The sequence below is a fragment of the Artemia sp. Qi Xiang Cuo genome, chromosome 10 (genome assembly GCF_049724085.1).
Source record: "Artemia sp. Qi Xiang Cuo chromosome 10, ASM4972408v1, whole genome shotgun sequence".
In the NCBI taxonomy this organism is placed as follows: domain Eukaryota; kingdom Metazoa; phylum Arthropoda; class Branchiopoda; order Anostraca; family Artemiidae; genus Artemia; species Artemia sp. Qi Xiang Cuo.
The window spans coordinates 54,848,532-54,864,459 of record NC_142803.1 but is presented as its reverse complement, the minus strand read 5'-3'; the positions used below and the strand labels follow the sequence as shown (position 1 = coordinate 54,864,459).

The window sequence follows — 15,928 nt, the reverse complement described above, 5'->3', positions numbered from 1 at the left end:
TGTGCTTTGCAGAAGCACCAAAAAACATCTTTTATTACTCCGATGCAGTTTCAAATACTCTAGACAGAAGTTTTTGCCATAGAAAGATTTACAACATGGTTGAAACATGGGCAACGCAGGGCATTCGTTGCTATCTTTTAAATTTCTCTTACAGCTCCACGATGTTCTGAAACGATCATAGCATATCTATTAGTGCATATGCCCATGCAATTCTCCCAGTTTAGCCCAATAGGCTGAAGAAAATTCAACACAGCATTTCCAAACGTTTCCATTTTAGCGCTTTTCTTTATAAAAAACAACAACATTAGTTTAAAAAAAGAAGCAATTTTTATGTTACTATTTCCTGTTGATTATACTAGTACTACTTCAGACTGCTCTTATTTTCCATTAAGGCGTGTTAAGATCCGATCAACCCCTCCTGGTACCTGTCCTTATGATAGGGGTACGGAGACCCTCCCTACTCTTAATCCTCATCAATCTATTACGGCTCAACACTTGTTGAGTTTGGCTGAACAATCTATTACGGTTGACATCTTGACGGCAAGAACTTAGGGACATTTTTACCCTATATAATCCAGATAAAAACACTGAAAAGCTACAGGTAGGACTTTTACTATTACGCCCCACCAAGGTCAGCAAGGATTCGACAGCCTGGTCTGGTACTTGAATTAAGGCCTAAACAAATTAAAGCCAAAATCATCAGAAAAAGACCTAAAAATTCAGACTTAGGTATGTTTTCCTATTCTTCGTATTTTGCTATCGACTGGCGGATTATCTTTTGACCAAATTTTTGGCAAACATAAGTCAAATTGCAGTAAAATTGGTCTGCCTAATACTTACCAATTTTGCATGAGGCCTACTGATTGGGACCGAGTCACTTTGTTTATAGAGTTCGCCACCTCGTACTAAATGGTTGGGTCAAAATCTACATGAGAAACATAAGAGGCGACCTGTGCTAGTGCCGAAATGAAAATCACCAACTCCATCAAGTGTCTGGGGCTTTTTTTTTTTTTTTTTTTTTTAGCTTGCCTTAAAATTGCTCGATATTGTCTTTCAAGGTTCTTTAAATGTGGAGGAAGGCAATCGAAGCAGAATCCGCTATCCAGTAGGCCTACCAGCTATAAATTACCTAGCTTACTTAACTTGCCAAGATTTCCCTAAGCTAACATAGGTTAGCTTAAGGCCTGAAAAATTAAGAGTTAGGTATGTTTTCCTATTTTTCATTCTTGAGAATGATCAGATGATGATCCAACATTAAATATTTAGACACAGTTTAGACAAAATTTCGATTTCGATTTTTCCGAAATTGTCTAAAAAATTTAGATTTAGACAATTTAGACTACAACTTAAACACTGAATATCTAGAAAAATAAATTTTATGGATGCAGCAAAAAACAATTTAGGTTTCAAAGCAATTATTTAGAGTAGCAAAAATCTGGCAAGCGTGAAAAGGCCAGAAATTCTACAAGGTTTGGCCGGAGGAGCAAGTCCTACATATGAATAAAGACCCTTATTTTCCTTTAGTTCTACAAATGAGAAAGAGGTGAATCGAACATAAGAAATGAAGCATCATACCGAGGACGTTGTTTTATTTACAAAAAAAAAGTTAAAAAAAAACACGGCTGGATTTTTCTTTTTTTACCAAAGAAATTAAAAAAAAAACGAAAGTAGAAATAGCAATAGACTTTAATGTTGGGCGCTCCATCAATTGTATTTACCTGTTCTTCCTAAGTGAAAGTAACGGCTAAACGGTGTTTTGCATATCTTTACTTTTTGTTCTTATTTATTCATTTTCTTTCGCAGATTTACCTTTTACAAATATTCATGAACTGATTCTGCAATAATTACGATAATTACGTGGAAAATGCTTTTGAAACATCCAGTAAAGCGTGGGAAAGGTTATCTTAATTGTTATTTAATTACAATAACTTCTGGAAAATTACTTTTGAAAAGCTGCATCAACAGACGAATCTATCAACTATACGCTGGATGACCCAACTTGAGAAATGTAAACTCAAACAGGTAGAAATGGACAATTAACACTCAAGAATAGAAAAGCAGCTTGTATCGCACCTTCGTCTGACTATTTCTTCATTTGAAGTTTGTTTTTTCAATACACGTTTTTAAGTCTTCGGTAACTATGGGCTTGGGTTCGTTCAACACTAGGGTATGCCTGACGCCATAACCACGATGGTAAAATACAGACGTACAACGTTTGCGTAAAACTATGTCAGAAACATCAAATCGAAAATCACTTAAATCCATCAGGTAAGATTAACTAGTTAAAATATTAACCAACTATGATTTAAATCATATGACTTAATGCTTAAATAAATTAAATCGTGTTAAGATTATGATTAAGTCAATCATTTAAGATTAAATTAGGTTCAGATTATATACATTAATCATTTAGATGAGATTAAACCCCTTACTTGAGATTTAATTAAACTCATTACCTGAGGTTAATTGAAAAATCTTTAAAATACTTCAAATCATTTGATTTAATGATTAAATCAATCAAATCATGCATTAAGTCAAAAATCAAATCAAGGAATATTATCAAATCAATCAAGGGATTTGAGATCTTACTTTGGTAGGCTACCTTGCAGGACTTTTCCGGCATACTCTCTCAAATATTTCTGAAACACAGTTGCCAACAATAGGATAGACTCTTTCGTTGACAATGCTGAACATTGGTCCAGGGCCTTCTTGTAAAACTGAAATAGGTCCATTGAAGATTGCAACACTGGAATGTACTCAGTCATCTCATTTTGGGAAGAAAGGGCTTTTGATTCAGCTACAAATCTTTCCATGAGCTCCGATAGGTGCCTTAAATTAAAAAAAACATACTAACACTGTGTCTTGATTAGAAGGGCACGCAAAATAGGAGAAAAATACGCAAATCGCTGTTGCCACATGGGCAACTCATACACGATAATTATTAGCCAAGTTACATTGATCAAGCAGCGTCAAAACGGCATAATCCCGAAATCCTTCGCAAATACTTTATTTTATTTATTTTCATACATTACTGTGACACCTTGTGTCACAACCTTGACAAAAATTACCGTGACAACCTTGTGTCACCTTCATTACAAGATATTCATAACAAAATTACCGTGACAACCTTGTGTCACCTTCATTACAAGAAATTCATGACAAAATTACCGTGACAACCTTGTGTCACCTTCATTACAAGATATTCATGACAAAATTACCGTGACAACCTTGTGTCACCTTCATTACAAGATATTCTTTACAAAATTACCGTGACAACCTTGTGTCACCTTCATTACAAGAAATTCATGACAAAATTACCGTGACAACCTTGTGTCACCTTCATTACAAGAAATTCATGACAAAATTACCGTGACAACCTTGTGTCACCTTCATTACAAGAAATTCATGACAAAATTACCGTGAAAACATTGTGTCACCTTCATTACAAGAAATTCATGACAAAATTACCGTGACAACCTTGTGTCACCTTCATTACAAGAAATTCATGACAAAATTACCGTGACAACCTTGTGTCACCTTCATTACAAGAAATTCATGACAAAATTACCGTGACAACCTTGTGTCACCTTCATTACAAGAAATTCATGACAAAATTACCGTGACAACCTTGTGTCACCTTCATATCAAGAAATTCATGACAAAATTACCGTGACAACCTTGTGTCACCTTCATTACAAGAAATTCATGACAAAATTACCGTGACAACCTTGTGTCACCTTCATTACAAGAAATTCATGACAAAATTACCGTGACAACTTTATGAAAGCCAGCTTTTTGTATTAATACTTACATTAATTTATGATAATTTTATTGACTTTTTTTTATTTTATTACATCTTCATTTTTAAATGAAAGCTTTGAAAGTTTGTGTCACCTTCATTACAAGAAATTTATGACAAAATTACAGTGACAACATTGTTTCACCTTCATTACAAGAAATTCATAACACAAATTACCGTGACAACTTTATGAAAGCCAGCTTTCATGTACTAGATACTCATGACATTAATTTACCGTGATAATTTTATGTGACTTCTTTCATTTTTTTACTCCTTCATTTTTAAATGAAAGCTTTGAAAGTTTGTGTCACCTTCATTACAAGAAATTCATGACAAAATTACCGTGACAACCTTGTGTCACCTTCATTACAAGAAATTCCTAACACAAATTACCGTGACAACCTTATGAAAGCCAGCTTTTTGTATTAATACTTACATTAATTTATGATAATTTTATTGACTTTTTTTCATTTTTTTACTCTTTCATTTTTAAATGAAAGCTTTGACAGTTTGTGTCACCTTCATTACAAGAAATTCATGACAAAATTACCGTGATAACCTTGTGTCACCTTCATTACAAGAAATTCCTGACACAAATTACCGTGACAACCTTGTGTCACCTTCATTACAAGATATTCATGACAAAATTACCGTGACAACCTTGTGTCACCTTCATTACAAGAAATTCATGACAAAATTACCGTGACAACCTTGTGTCACCTTCATTACAAGAAATTCATGACAAAATTACCGTGACAACCTTGTGTCACCTTCATTACAAGAAATTCATGACAAAATTACCGTGACAACCTTGTGTCACCTTCATTACAAGAAATTCATGACAAAATTACCGTGACAACCTTGTGTCACCTTCATTACAAGAAATTCATGACAAAATTACCGTGACAACCTTTTGTCACCTTCATTACAGGAAATTCACGACAAAATTACCGTGACAACCTTGTGTCACCTTCATTACAAGAAATTCATGACAAAATTACCGTGACAACCTTGTGTCACCTTCATTACAAGAAATTCCTAACAAAATTACCGTGACAACTTTATGAAAGCCAGCTTTTAGTAGTAATTCTTACATTAATTTATGATAATTTTATTGACTTATTTTCATTTTTTTACTCTTTCAATTTTAAATGAAAGCTTTGACAGATTGTGTCACCTTCATTACAAGAAATTTATGACAAAATTACCGTGATAACCTTGTGTCACCTTCATTACAAGAAATTCCTAACACAAATTACCGTGACAACCTTGTGTCACCTTCATTGCAAGAAATTCATGACAAAATTACCATGACAACCTTGTGTCACCTTCATTACAAGAAATTCATGACAAAATTACCGTGACAACCTTCTGTCACCTTCATTACAAGAAATTCATGACAAAATTACCGTGACAACCTTGTGTCACCTTCATTACAAGAAATTCCTGACAAAATTACCGTGACAACCTTGTGTCACCTTCATTACAAGAAATTAATTAAAAAATAGCTTTCGAAAAACAAGTTTTTCGAAGAAAAGTAAAGGCCATTTTAAACTTAAGCTCAGCAGATACAAATACCTGTTAAAATTCAAACTCAGAACGACCAGAAATTACTATTAAAGAATAAATGAAACCCAAAACGAACAGAAATGAAATAAACAATCAGCAAAAAACAAACAACAAGTAATAATATAAATGAATAAATAGATCTTAAAGCGAGTAATGCTTAGATTGAATATGAAAATCAAGCTTAAAACGAAAAAAAATATTTTGCTATTGAAGTATAAATGAAACTTAAAACAAACAGAAATTAAATAAACAATCAATGCAAACAAACATACAATAGATATTAATGTAAATGAATAAATAAATCTTAAAACGAGTGAAACTTAAATTGAATATGCAAATCAAGCTTGAAACGAACAAAAATAACTATAAACAAGAGTTTCGGTATCACCTCCTTCTCTCACTTTAAAAGTCTAAAACCTACGTACTCCGTTATTGGCGCTTTACTGAAAACCAATTTTATGACAAATATTTTCTTTTGTACTTAGTATTGAAAATAAACATTAAAATTATAGTAACATTCTGAACTGATGAGCTTTCAGCAATTAATATCACTATACATCAAATATTCAGTTAATTTATTAGCTCTTTTTAAAGTTGTTCAAGACGAATTTAGTTTGACAACAAACAAGTCTTTGAATACCACTTCATTCCTTAACTATAAATAAAACCCAAGATCTAACTGCGTCATTGATGCTTTACCGAAAACGAATTATTTTATAAATGTTTTCTTCTTCAGTTCTTACAGCATTAAAAATGAAAATAAATTACAGTGAAATAAAATCTTGAATTGACGCATCTTTCAACAATTAATATCATTATATATCAAATATTTAATTTGATATTGCTTATACTTTCCAAGACTGTTGAAGACGCATATAGTTTTCAGTAAAGCGCCAATGACGCAGTAGGTTTTATACTTTTATGGTGAGAGAAGGAAGTGATACCCAAACTCTTGCTTGTAGTGATTTTTGTTCGTTTCAAGCTTAATTTGCATATTCAATTTTAAGTTTCACGCGTTTTAAGATTTATTTATTAATTTACATTAATATCTATTACATTTTTGTTTGCATTGATTGTTTATTTAATTTCTGTTCGTTTTAAATTTTATTTATACTTCAATAGAAATATTTTTTTTTCGTTTTAAGCTTCATTTTCATATTCAATCTAAGCATTACTCGCTTTAAGATCAATTTATTCATTTATATTATTACTTGTTGTATGTTTTTGCAATAATTGTTTATTTAATTTTTGTTTGTTTTGGGTATCATTTATTCTTTAATAGTAATTGAGTTAATAGTAATTGAGTTCTGGTCGTCAACTGTTGATTTTTTTTTAAGTTTGATTTTGAAATAAGGAATTTTTAAAAATTTGAAACTTTTTTGCAATCAAAAAGAAACAAAAATTAATTAAAGAAAAAAACTTTCCGAAAATTAAGTTTTTCAAAGAAAGATAAAGGCCATTTTGAACCTAAGCTCAGCAGATACAAATGCTCGTATAAACTATGAAGTTTATACGAGCAACCCTTCTATAAAAACCATATATGCCCCCAGGGCATAACTTACAACGCCTACCCCCTGGCCCTGGGGGCTGTGTCGACACCGGTATTTTTGTTATCTGAGCTTTGAACAATTTTTAACAAAATTTATATCACAAAATTTTTATCTGATGCATTTACGGCGTGGAGGGGGAGGGGCTAGTTGCCCTCCTATCTCTTTTGACTCTTAAAAAGTGAAAAAGAACTTTCAATTTCCAATCCAAAGAGCCCTCTCCGAAGTTTATACGAGCATCCCTTCCATAAGAACTATATATGCCCCTAGAGCATTACCCATAACGCCTGCCTCCGTGCCCTGGGGGGTTGCATCGACACAGGAATTTTTCTTATCTGACCTTTGAGCTATTTTTAATGAAATGGCTATTATAAAAAACTTATCGGATGGGCTTGGAGAAAAAGGGTGTGTGTGGTGCAGGCTAGTTGCCCTCGGATATCTTTTGACTCTTAAAAATTGAACAAGAACTTTCAATTTCCAAACAAATAAGCCCTCTCTGAAGTTTATACGAGCATCCCTTTCATAAGAACCATATTCACACCTAGGACAACACTTACAACGCCTATCCACCAGGCCCTGGGGGGGGGAGTTTTTGTTATCTGATTTTTGAACAATTTCCCAAAAACTGGCTATCTAAAACTTTTAGCGGATGGATTTGGGGAAAAAAGGGCGTGGGGGGGCTAGTTGCCCTTAACTCTCTTGATTCTTAACAAGTGAACTAGAACTTTCAATTTCGAATCAAATGAGCCCCCTTTGAAGTTTATACGAGCATCCCTTTCATAAGAACCATACATGCCTTTAGGGCATAACTTAGAACGCCTTTCCCTGTGCCCTGGGGAGTTGTATTGACACCGGAGTTTTTCTTATCCGACCTTTGAACCATTTTTAACAAAATGTCTATCTCAAAATTTTCATCAGATGGGTTTGTAAAATGTGGAGGGGGAGGACTAGCTGCCCTCTGATCTCTTTTGACTATTAAAAGTGAGCTCGAACTTTCAGTTTCGAATCAAATGAGCCCTCCCTGAAGTTTATACGAGCATCCCTTTCATAAGAACCATATATACCCCAGGGCATAACTTATAACGCCTGCCCCAGGCCCTGGGGGTTTGTGACGACACCTGAGTTTTGTTATCTGACTTTTGAACAATTTTTAACTTAATGGTTATTTCAAAATTTTTATTGGATGCATCTGGGGGAAGAGGGGCGTGGAGGCCAGTTGCCCGCCTATCTCTTTTGACTCTAAAAAACTGAACTAGAACTTTCAATTTCCAATCAAATGAATCCTCTTTGAAGTTAATACCAGCATCCGTTCCATAAGACCCATGTATGCCCCCAGGGCATAACTTACAACGTCTACCCTCGGGCCCTGGGGGGTGTGTTTGTTGACACCGGAATTTTTGTTATATGATCTATGAACTATTTTTAACAAAATAGTTATCTCAAATTTTAATCGGATGCATTTGAGAAAAGGGGTTTGGAGGAGGGGGGGGTTGGTTATCCTCCGATATCCGTAGACGCTGAAAAAGTGAACTAGAACTTTCAATTTCCAATCAAATGAGCCCTCTCTGAATTTTAATACGGGCATTCCTTTGATAAGAACCATATAAGCCCCCAGGGCATACCTTATAATCCTTGCCCTGAAGACTGTGAGGGAAGTGTCCTGCTCAAACATATAATTTCCAGAACTTACAACTACGTTGAACAAAATGGCTATAACACAATTTAGATTGGATGTTATTCGTGTGGTAAGGTACGGGCATCGCCATTTATTGGTGCAAAAATTGTGCTACACCACTTACTGGAGGGGAAAGCTCCCGGCTGCGCCAAATATTATAATGGGATGCCCGCACCTACCACAACGGTTCTGTAAATATAGGGTGTGTTAGTACCCAATTTACAATATACCCTGCCTCAGGGTATGATAACGTGATCGAGCGGTCAAATGGCCAAATTCTAATGCCAAGGGTGTACCCGACCCGGGTCACCACTGAAAATATCTAGCTATCTCCTTGGAGGTAACGAACCCCCTGTCAATATAATAATGACGGTATCTCGTAACTCTGTTCCTTCCCTGTCTGGATTCCTGGAAAAATAGTCTATCCAGCTGTATAAAATATCTTACTTGTAATCTTCCAAAGGTCACACACATATAACAAAAAGAATATACTTCCCCAAACGGGGTCTCAATGTAGACTAACTCAAAAATTCGTTATGTACGATGACTTTTCATAGGGGTGGACCTTCGCTTGGCCCTAGCCAATCCTCTCAATACCTATTCAAAATCCATTCTACCTTTTCTTAACTCTATCTTTCAATGGCTCAGACCAGGAAGTCCAAAATAGAATTTACTTCAAAGCTTACTTATTCTGAAAGAATTTAGCTTAGCAACCAGAGTTCAACTTAGGATTAAAAATTATCTTATAGGCAAATATAATTACAGAAAACAAAATGGGTCATTTATCTGAAAAGAAAATAAACAGGGATGGAACCCAAACACCTCACCCCGTAAGATAAATGACCACCCATGCGCCACGCTGGTCCAACCTTACAAATATAACACTTAACAAAATCAAAATAACTTCAAAAGCAGCTAACCGTTAGCTTATGGCTTCACGACTATACCATCCCCTTGGCTTTGTTCAATTGCCATTCCGTATTTCTGTCCAATCAATAAAAGCCATTGTCTGTATAGCTCTATTCATCAAGCTTGGGATTTCAAAGAAGGAAGAATCCACTAGATTTGTGGAACTTAATTTTGCACAGTAAAATAAAAAATTTCTCGCTCTCACGAAATTTACATTTGAGAGGAGCAGAGAATCAGTTTCTGGCACATTCGATGATGCCAGCCATCATGCAAAAATTGGCTGCACTAGCCTCTCAATTTATATCTGTGGAAGCAACCCCACACCTCAATTAAACTGTAAATTGCCCCTTGGCATAATTTTAAAAAATCTAAGGCCGAAAATGCAAAGGCCTGTGAAAACGATAAGAACATAGGGAAATCAGCTAAAAGTTTGAGCGAATCACTAATCAGTTCACTCTGGGTTCCCTCCCCTGGGATAATCAAATGAAGAATATGCGTTAATGCTAATTGAAGATGAAATTTGGATACATCTCCCACTGAATACAATTTGCCGGAAATAATTGTCGGTTCCCATGAAGAGTAAAAACTATGAATAGGGTTACTGGACAAATGTTTGGGTGAAATATGAAGTGACTGGGAGAGAGTATCCCCCAAGGACTACAGAGCAGAGAGGCAAAATCTCGGTAAAGGGATCACAACTTGTCCGCCAGTTGTGCATTGAGAAAAAAGGCTATCTTTTACAACTTCCCACAGGGGATCTTCCCCAAGGGATTCCTCCCCCTAATACAGAATCGAAATTTCTTTTGAGTTGATAATACTAATCTCAGATTCCTTCCCATGTTTTTGCAATCCAACCCGACATTCTATATCTCCCAACTTTTCTCCAACCCGTTTTAGGTCGTTCATCTCTATTTTTTAATCATCTTGTTTTATTCCCCATGGATTTTGGACCTCCTTGTCCCCCTATTATTTATGTTATCAAGGCAAAGCCCATCCAACTTTTTATTTTTAACCCTATTATCCATTTTATTTATGTTAGCTAGACACAGCCCATCCAACTTTTTATTTCTCGCCACTGCAGGCTGAATCTCCAAATCTTGTCTCTTTTTTCCACTTCTCTTTTCATCTCCACTTTTCTCAAACCTTCCAATCGCGCACATTAAATCATCATTAAGTCTGAATTGGACTCCAACGTCCACTATCTTTGACTGCATTTCTTTATTATAGTTCCGTTTTGCATCTTTTGTCTCTGTTTTAGTCTTCTTTACTCTTACCGCAGAAACAAATATTTCGTCATCAAATGGGAACTGAACTGCGACATTTGGTTGTTCATATTGTACTAAAATTTCTCGAACTTTACGAGGAAAAGCGCGTACAAAAAATTTCGTCTCCTTTTTCTCTGGTACGATCAGCGCTTCATTTTGGCAAAAGATTTCTCGGCGTCTCACACTCATTAAAAGTGTTCTCAAGTTTTCCATTTTCTGGAAATTTTCCCGAAAAATAATTTTCGCGAGTCTTATTTTCAAATGTATGTGGTCTCTTTACTTCCGCATCCCACTTTTGCGGATTATCAACATTTCGAACACGCGTATCAAGCATTTCGTTTTTTCGACAGGGCAGGCTCAGCCTCCCAATTTGTTTTATGGGCCGGTCCACCACCCCCCGTAGTCAACGAAGTAGCATGTTTTCCCGTAAAGGTGTTTAATGTCTGGTAATTTCCTTTTTCTCGCGATTGAGTCTTAGACAAATTATTATGGCTATCCAACGAACTATAAGTAACTTGTAATAAAACGTCACTTTGCGAATTTCCCCAGCGAGTTTTCATTAGTCTGTCAATTGTTTTTGCAGCCTCCTGGTAATATTTTTTTATCGGCCTCCCTACGGGCCTTTCTTTCTTCCTGTACATTTTCCTCAATTATTTTGTATAATTTAGAGGTGTATTCTTTTCGCAGCCTAGATTTTTCTTAATTAATAGAAGAACCCAGCTAATAATTTTCATCTGAAATCTGCTAACTCTCTTATTTAATTCTTCGTAGGGTTGACAATTTTCTCTGAGTGCTGTTGTGCAAGCCTCGTAAGCATTGTTTTCCTTTTCAAGAGAGGGACGAGCCCTATCCAATACATTATATAGATCCTCAATAATCTGTTGACGTTTAAGAACAATCTTTTCATCCTCCATCCCTTCTCTTAAAATGAAAATATGACTCTGAATCATTTCAACAATTGCCGACCGTTCTTTTTCGTTTTCCTTAACAATTTCTTCTTATATTTGTAATTGCTTTTTATCGGCCTCCGTAAGGATTTTGAAAGCAATATTGTTGGAACCCTTGGTCCCAGTTTTTGTCAGATAAATGTCCCTCCCAGATTCATTTCTTCTGGCCCCTTAATTATTTTCCTTCCTTAAGTAATAAATATTAATTTTCGTATTATTTTTTGACGCCATTGGGTCCTCTTAAATGCGTACGTGCTTAATAGACCACGAGGTAAAGAATTGCGCAGTTAGGGCGGTTGACCAGTAAATTAGTAGTCCAAGGATTGGCTGGAAAGATTCATTTACTACCCTAGTGACCCCTGTTGGAGCACGCGGCTAGCGGGCTGGCAGGAAGTGTCCATTTTTGAGTCAGTTCTTTTTGTACCGCGTGATTGTTAGTACAGTAAGATTTGTCTATGTACTCTTTTTAACGTTTCAGCTTAGGTCGAATCTAAAAGAGTTAATTAGAAATCTTATCGGTAAACTTTGGCTTTAAATGTGGCCATAGACCATGCGATCACGTTAGTATACGGAGCCGTTGGAGTAACCGCGGAAATCCCACTAATTTGGGGCCAAAGAGGGATCCTCCCCCTCCAGTAAGTGGCATAGCAACTCTTTGCACCATTTTTGCCTTTAAAAGTGGTAACCCCCGCACAATAATCCTCCAATAAGTGGTGGCAGCGAGTTAAGGTCCTATCAGTAAAGCTGATAATAAAAGAATTCCGCGCTTTCGAAGAGACAGGTTAATTTGGCCTAGACAGTAGCCTATCGTGGTGACATACAAAAATACAAAATTACGCATTTAATTAATAGAATTATAAAAGTCTATAATGGGCTGTGGGCCTTGTTAGACAAATATAAAAAAGAATAACATGAAATTAATGAGTTGAGTTTACAGTGGGAGAGTCTCCGTATTTAAAAGTATTACAGCGTTTAAGGACGCATAAGAAAACGTTGGAAGTTGGGTTATTATTTGAGTGAATTGGCGGACTTCGAAATAGCCTTCAGTGACGAGGGTTATAAGAATATTGAGGACGACAAATTAGGAGAATTTGTCAGTTTGAGCGCATACTGGACAAGGATGGTGAGAGGCACCTGTCCTATTGACTAATCTGCCCAGGAGGAGATTATATTTGGAATACGAGTATCCAGGAGGGATAAGTGATTTGTTTTACAGGGTAGTTCCCCTGTTTCAGTTTAGTCCAGCTAATTCACTAGTGGAATATTCGCGCGGCTTTTCTGATTATTTTCTTGTCTAACCCCTGTTAATTCGTTTTTCTGAGATATAATTCACTCGCGTAAAACTGCTTGTTGTGAAAGAAGTTGTTATTCCCTAATGAAGTCTAGACATTCCGGTTATTTGAAAAATTGTTGAATGTCATTACTCGGAGCTGATAATTCACAATAATAATTGCGTACCATAATTTTTGCGTGCCATTTTTTAAATTTACCAAGATTGACTAATTGAATAAGAGATAATATAATCAGAGAGAAGTATACGCGGTAAAATGAGAGGGTACGAAATAAACAAAGAAGAAATATCATATGAAAAAACAAGACGAAATCATCCCTCAGAGGCTGTGCCAAATGAAGGGGACTTGCCGGATAGAGATAAGACAGATATAGAACAAATGAATTCAGAAAAGGAATTGAAAAGAAATAATGACAAACGAAATTTTGAAATTATGTCGGACAGAGATGAGATTAAAAGGGCGAGTGAAGTCCATAGAAAAAAGAGAGAGAGAGATAGAAAAGAAAGGAAGAAAGATAAAAGACAACAAATATTAAATTTCATGAAGGAAATGAGAATAGCCAGAGAACGAGATGACAAAAGAGATAGACAATAAAGAGAGAAAGAAAAAATAGCTAGAGAGAAAGAAGAAAGATATCACCAAGAGTTTAAAAGAACCATGATAGGTCTAATAGAAGCCCGCTGGGGAATTCCAGAAAGGGAGATTTTATCACAACTAACTTCTAGGCCGCCAGATAGCCATAATAATTTGTCTAAGAATCAATTGGGAGAAAACGAAAATTACCAAACATTAAACACTTTTACGAGAAAATATAATACTTCGCTAACTACGGGGGGAGATGAACCGGCCCATAAAACAAATGGGAAGGCTGTGCCACCCTGCTGGAAAAACGAAATACTTGATACGTGGGTTCAAAATGTCGATAATCCACAAAGAGGTGCGGAAATAAATAGACAAGAAAATATTGAAAATAAGACGCGCGAAATTGATTTTTTCACGAAAATTTGCAAATAATAGAAAACTTGAGATCACTTTTAATGAATATGAGACGCGAACAAGTACAGGCCAAAATGAAACACCGATTGTATCAGAGAAAAAGGAGACAAAATTTATTGTACGCGCTTTTCCTCGGAAAATTCGAGAAATTTTTGTAGAATATGAAAAACCAAATGTCGGAGTACAGTTCCCATTTGATGACGAAATAATTGTTTCTGCGGTAAGAAGAAAGAAGACTAAAAGAGAGAAAAAAGAATTAAACGGAGATACAATGAAGAAATGCAGTCAAGGATGAACACTGAAGTCCAATTCAGATTTCATGACGATTTATTTAATGCTACTACAAAACAAAAGAAAACTAAGAGAGAGGAAAGAGATATTAAACGGAGCTACAATGAAATTATTCAGTCAAAAATAGTGGACACTGGAGTCCAAATTAGATATAACGGTGATATATTATTTTGCGCGAATGACAGAATTGAGAAAAGTAGAGACGAAAAGAGGAATGCAAAAAAGAGACGAAATTTTGAGATTCAGCCTGCAGTGGCGAAAAACAAAAAAAAATGTTGGACGGTCTATGCCTTGAAGACATAGATAGTAAGGGGTAAAAAGAGGTCAACAGCCAGTTGGGAATAAAAGAAGAGGGTTGCAAAAGAAAGCTGTATGAACTACAACGGGTTCGGGGAAAGTGGGGATATATGAAAGGTCAAGTTGGACTGGAAAAGTTTGGATATGAATCTTAAATTAGTATTATCAATTCAAAAGATATGTCGATGCTTTATGAGGGGGAGGAATCCCTTGGGGAAGATCCCCTGCGGGAAGTCGCAAAAGGTAGCCATTTTCCTCAATGCACAACTGGCGGACAAGTTGTGATCCCTTTACCGAGATTTTGCCTTTCTGATCTGGGATCCTTGGGAGATACTCTCTCCAAGTCACTTCATACTTCACCCAAACCGTTGTCCAGTAACCCTATTCATAGTTGTTATTATTCATGGGAATCGACAATTATTCTCGGCAAATTGTATTCAGTGGGAGATGTACCCAAATTTCATTTTTAATCAGCATCAACGTATATTCTTCAGTTAATTATCCCGGGGGAGGGGACCCAGAAAAAAACGATTCATGATTCGCTCAGATTTTTACTTTATTTTCCTGAACCCTTATCTTTTTGACAGGCCTGTGTATTTTCGGCCTTAGACTATTTGAAACTATGCCAAGGGGCAATTTACTTTTTTTTTATCAACATTTGGGGTTGTTTCCACAGATGGAAATTAAGAGGCTAGTGCAGACAATTTTTAACGATGGCTGGCATCATCACATGTGCCAGAAATTGATTCTCTGCACCTCTCAAATGTGAATTCGTGAGAGCAAGACAATTGTTGTTTTTGATTATGTTGTGCACAATCAATTTCTACGAGTCCCAAAGGCAACATCCTGCAATTATTTCCAACGAAGCAGGACGATGGACTGCTGAAAAATGAGGAAAACTTCATAGTACCCCACACTACTCGGCAGGGCAGATACCCTCGCACGGCAGGAGCTCTAAGGAAGAAATAAACCTGGAAGACCTGGAAGACCAGAGGAAGATGAAAAGGAAATTTAGTGTGTATTTTAATTTGATATTGTGTCTGAATTTCCAGCCTATCCAACGGGGATGTGGGCCTTTTATCTTAGGAGGGAGGTGTTGGAACCCTTGGTCCCAGTTTTTTCAGATAAATGTCCCTCCCAGATTCATTTCTTTTGGCCCCTTAATTATTTTCCTACCTTAAGTAATAAATATTAATTTTCGTATTATTTTTTGACGCCATTTTGGGTCCTCTTAACTGCGTACGTGCTTAATAGACCACGAGGTAAAGAATTGCGCAGTTAGGGTGGTTGACCAGTAAATTAGTAGTCCTAGGATTGGCTGGAAAGATTCATTTACTACCC

General features: G+C 36.0%; 1 protein-coding gene across 1 annotated transcript in view; it reads right to left on the bottom strand.

Moving 5' to 3' along the window:
* The window catches only part of Vps53 (vacuolar protein sorting 53), a 148,640-nt gene that overhangs the window by 40,494 nt on the left and 92,218 nt on the right, over window positions 1-15,928 (bottom strand). The window contains exon 8 of the mRNA XM_089095546.1: window positions 2,590-2,829. Coding sequence (XP_088951672.1) covers window positions 2,590-2,829 — 240 coding nt within the window. The remainder of the gene's footprint in view (window positions 1-2,589; window positions 2,830-15,928) is intronic.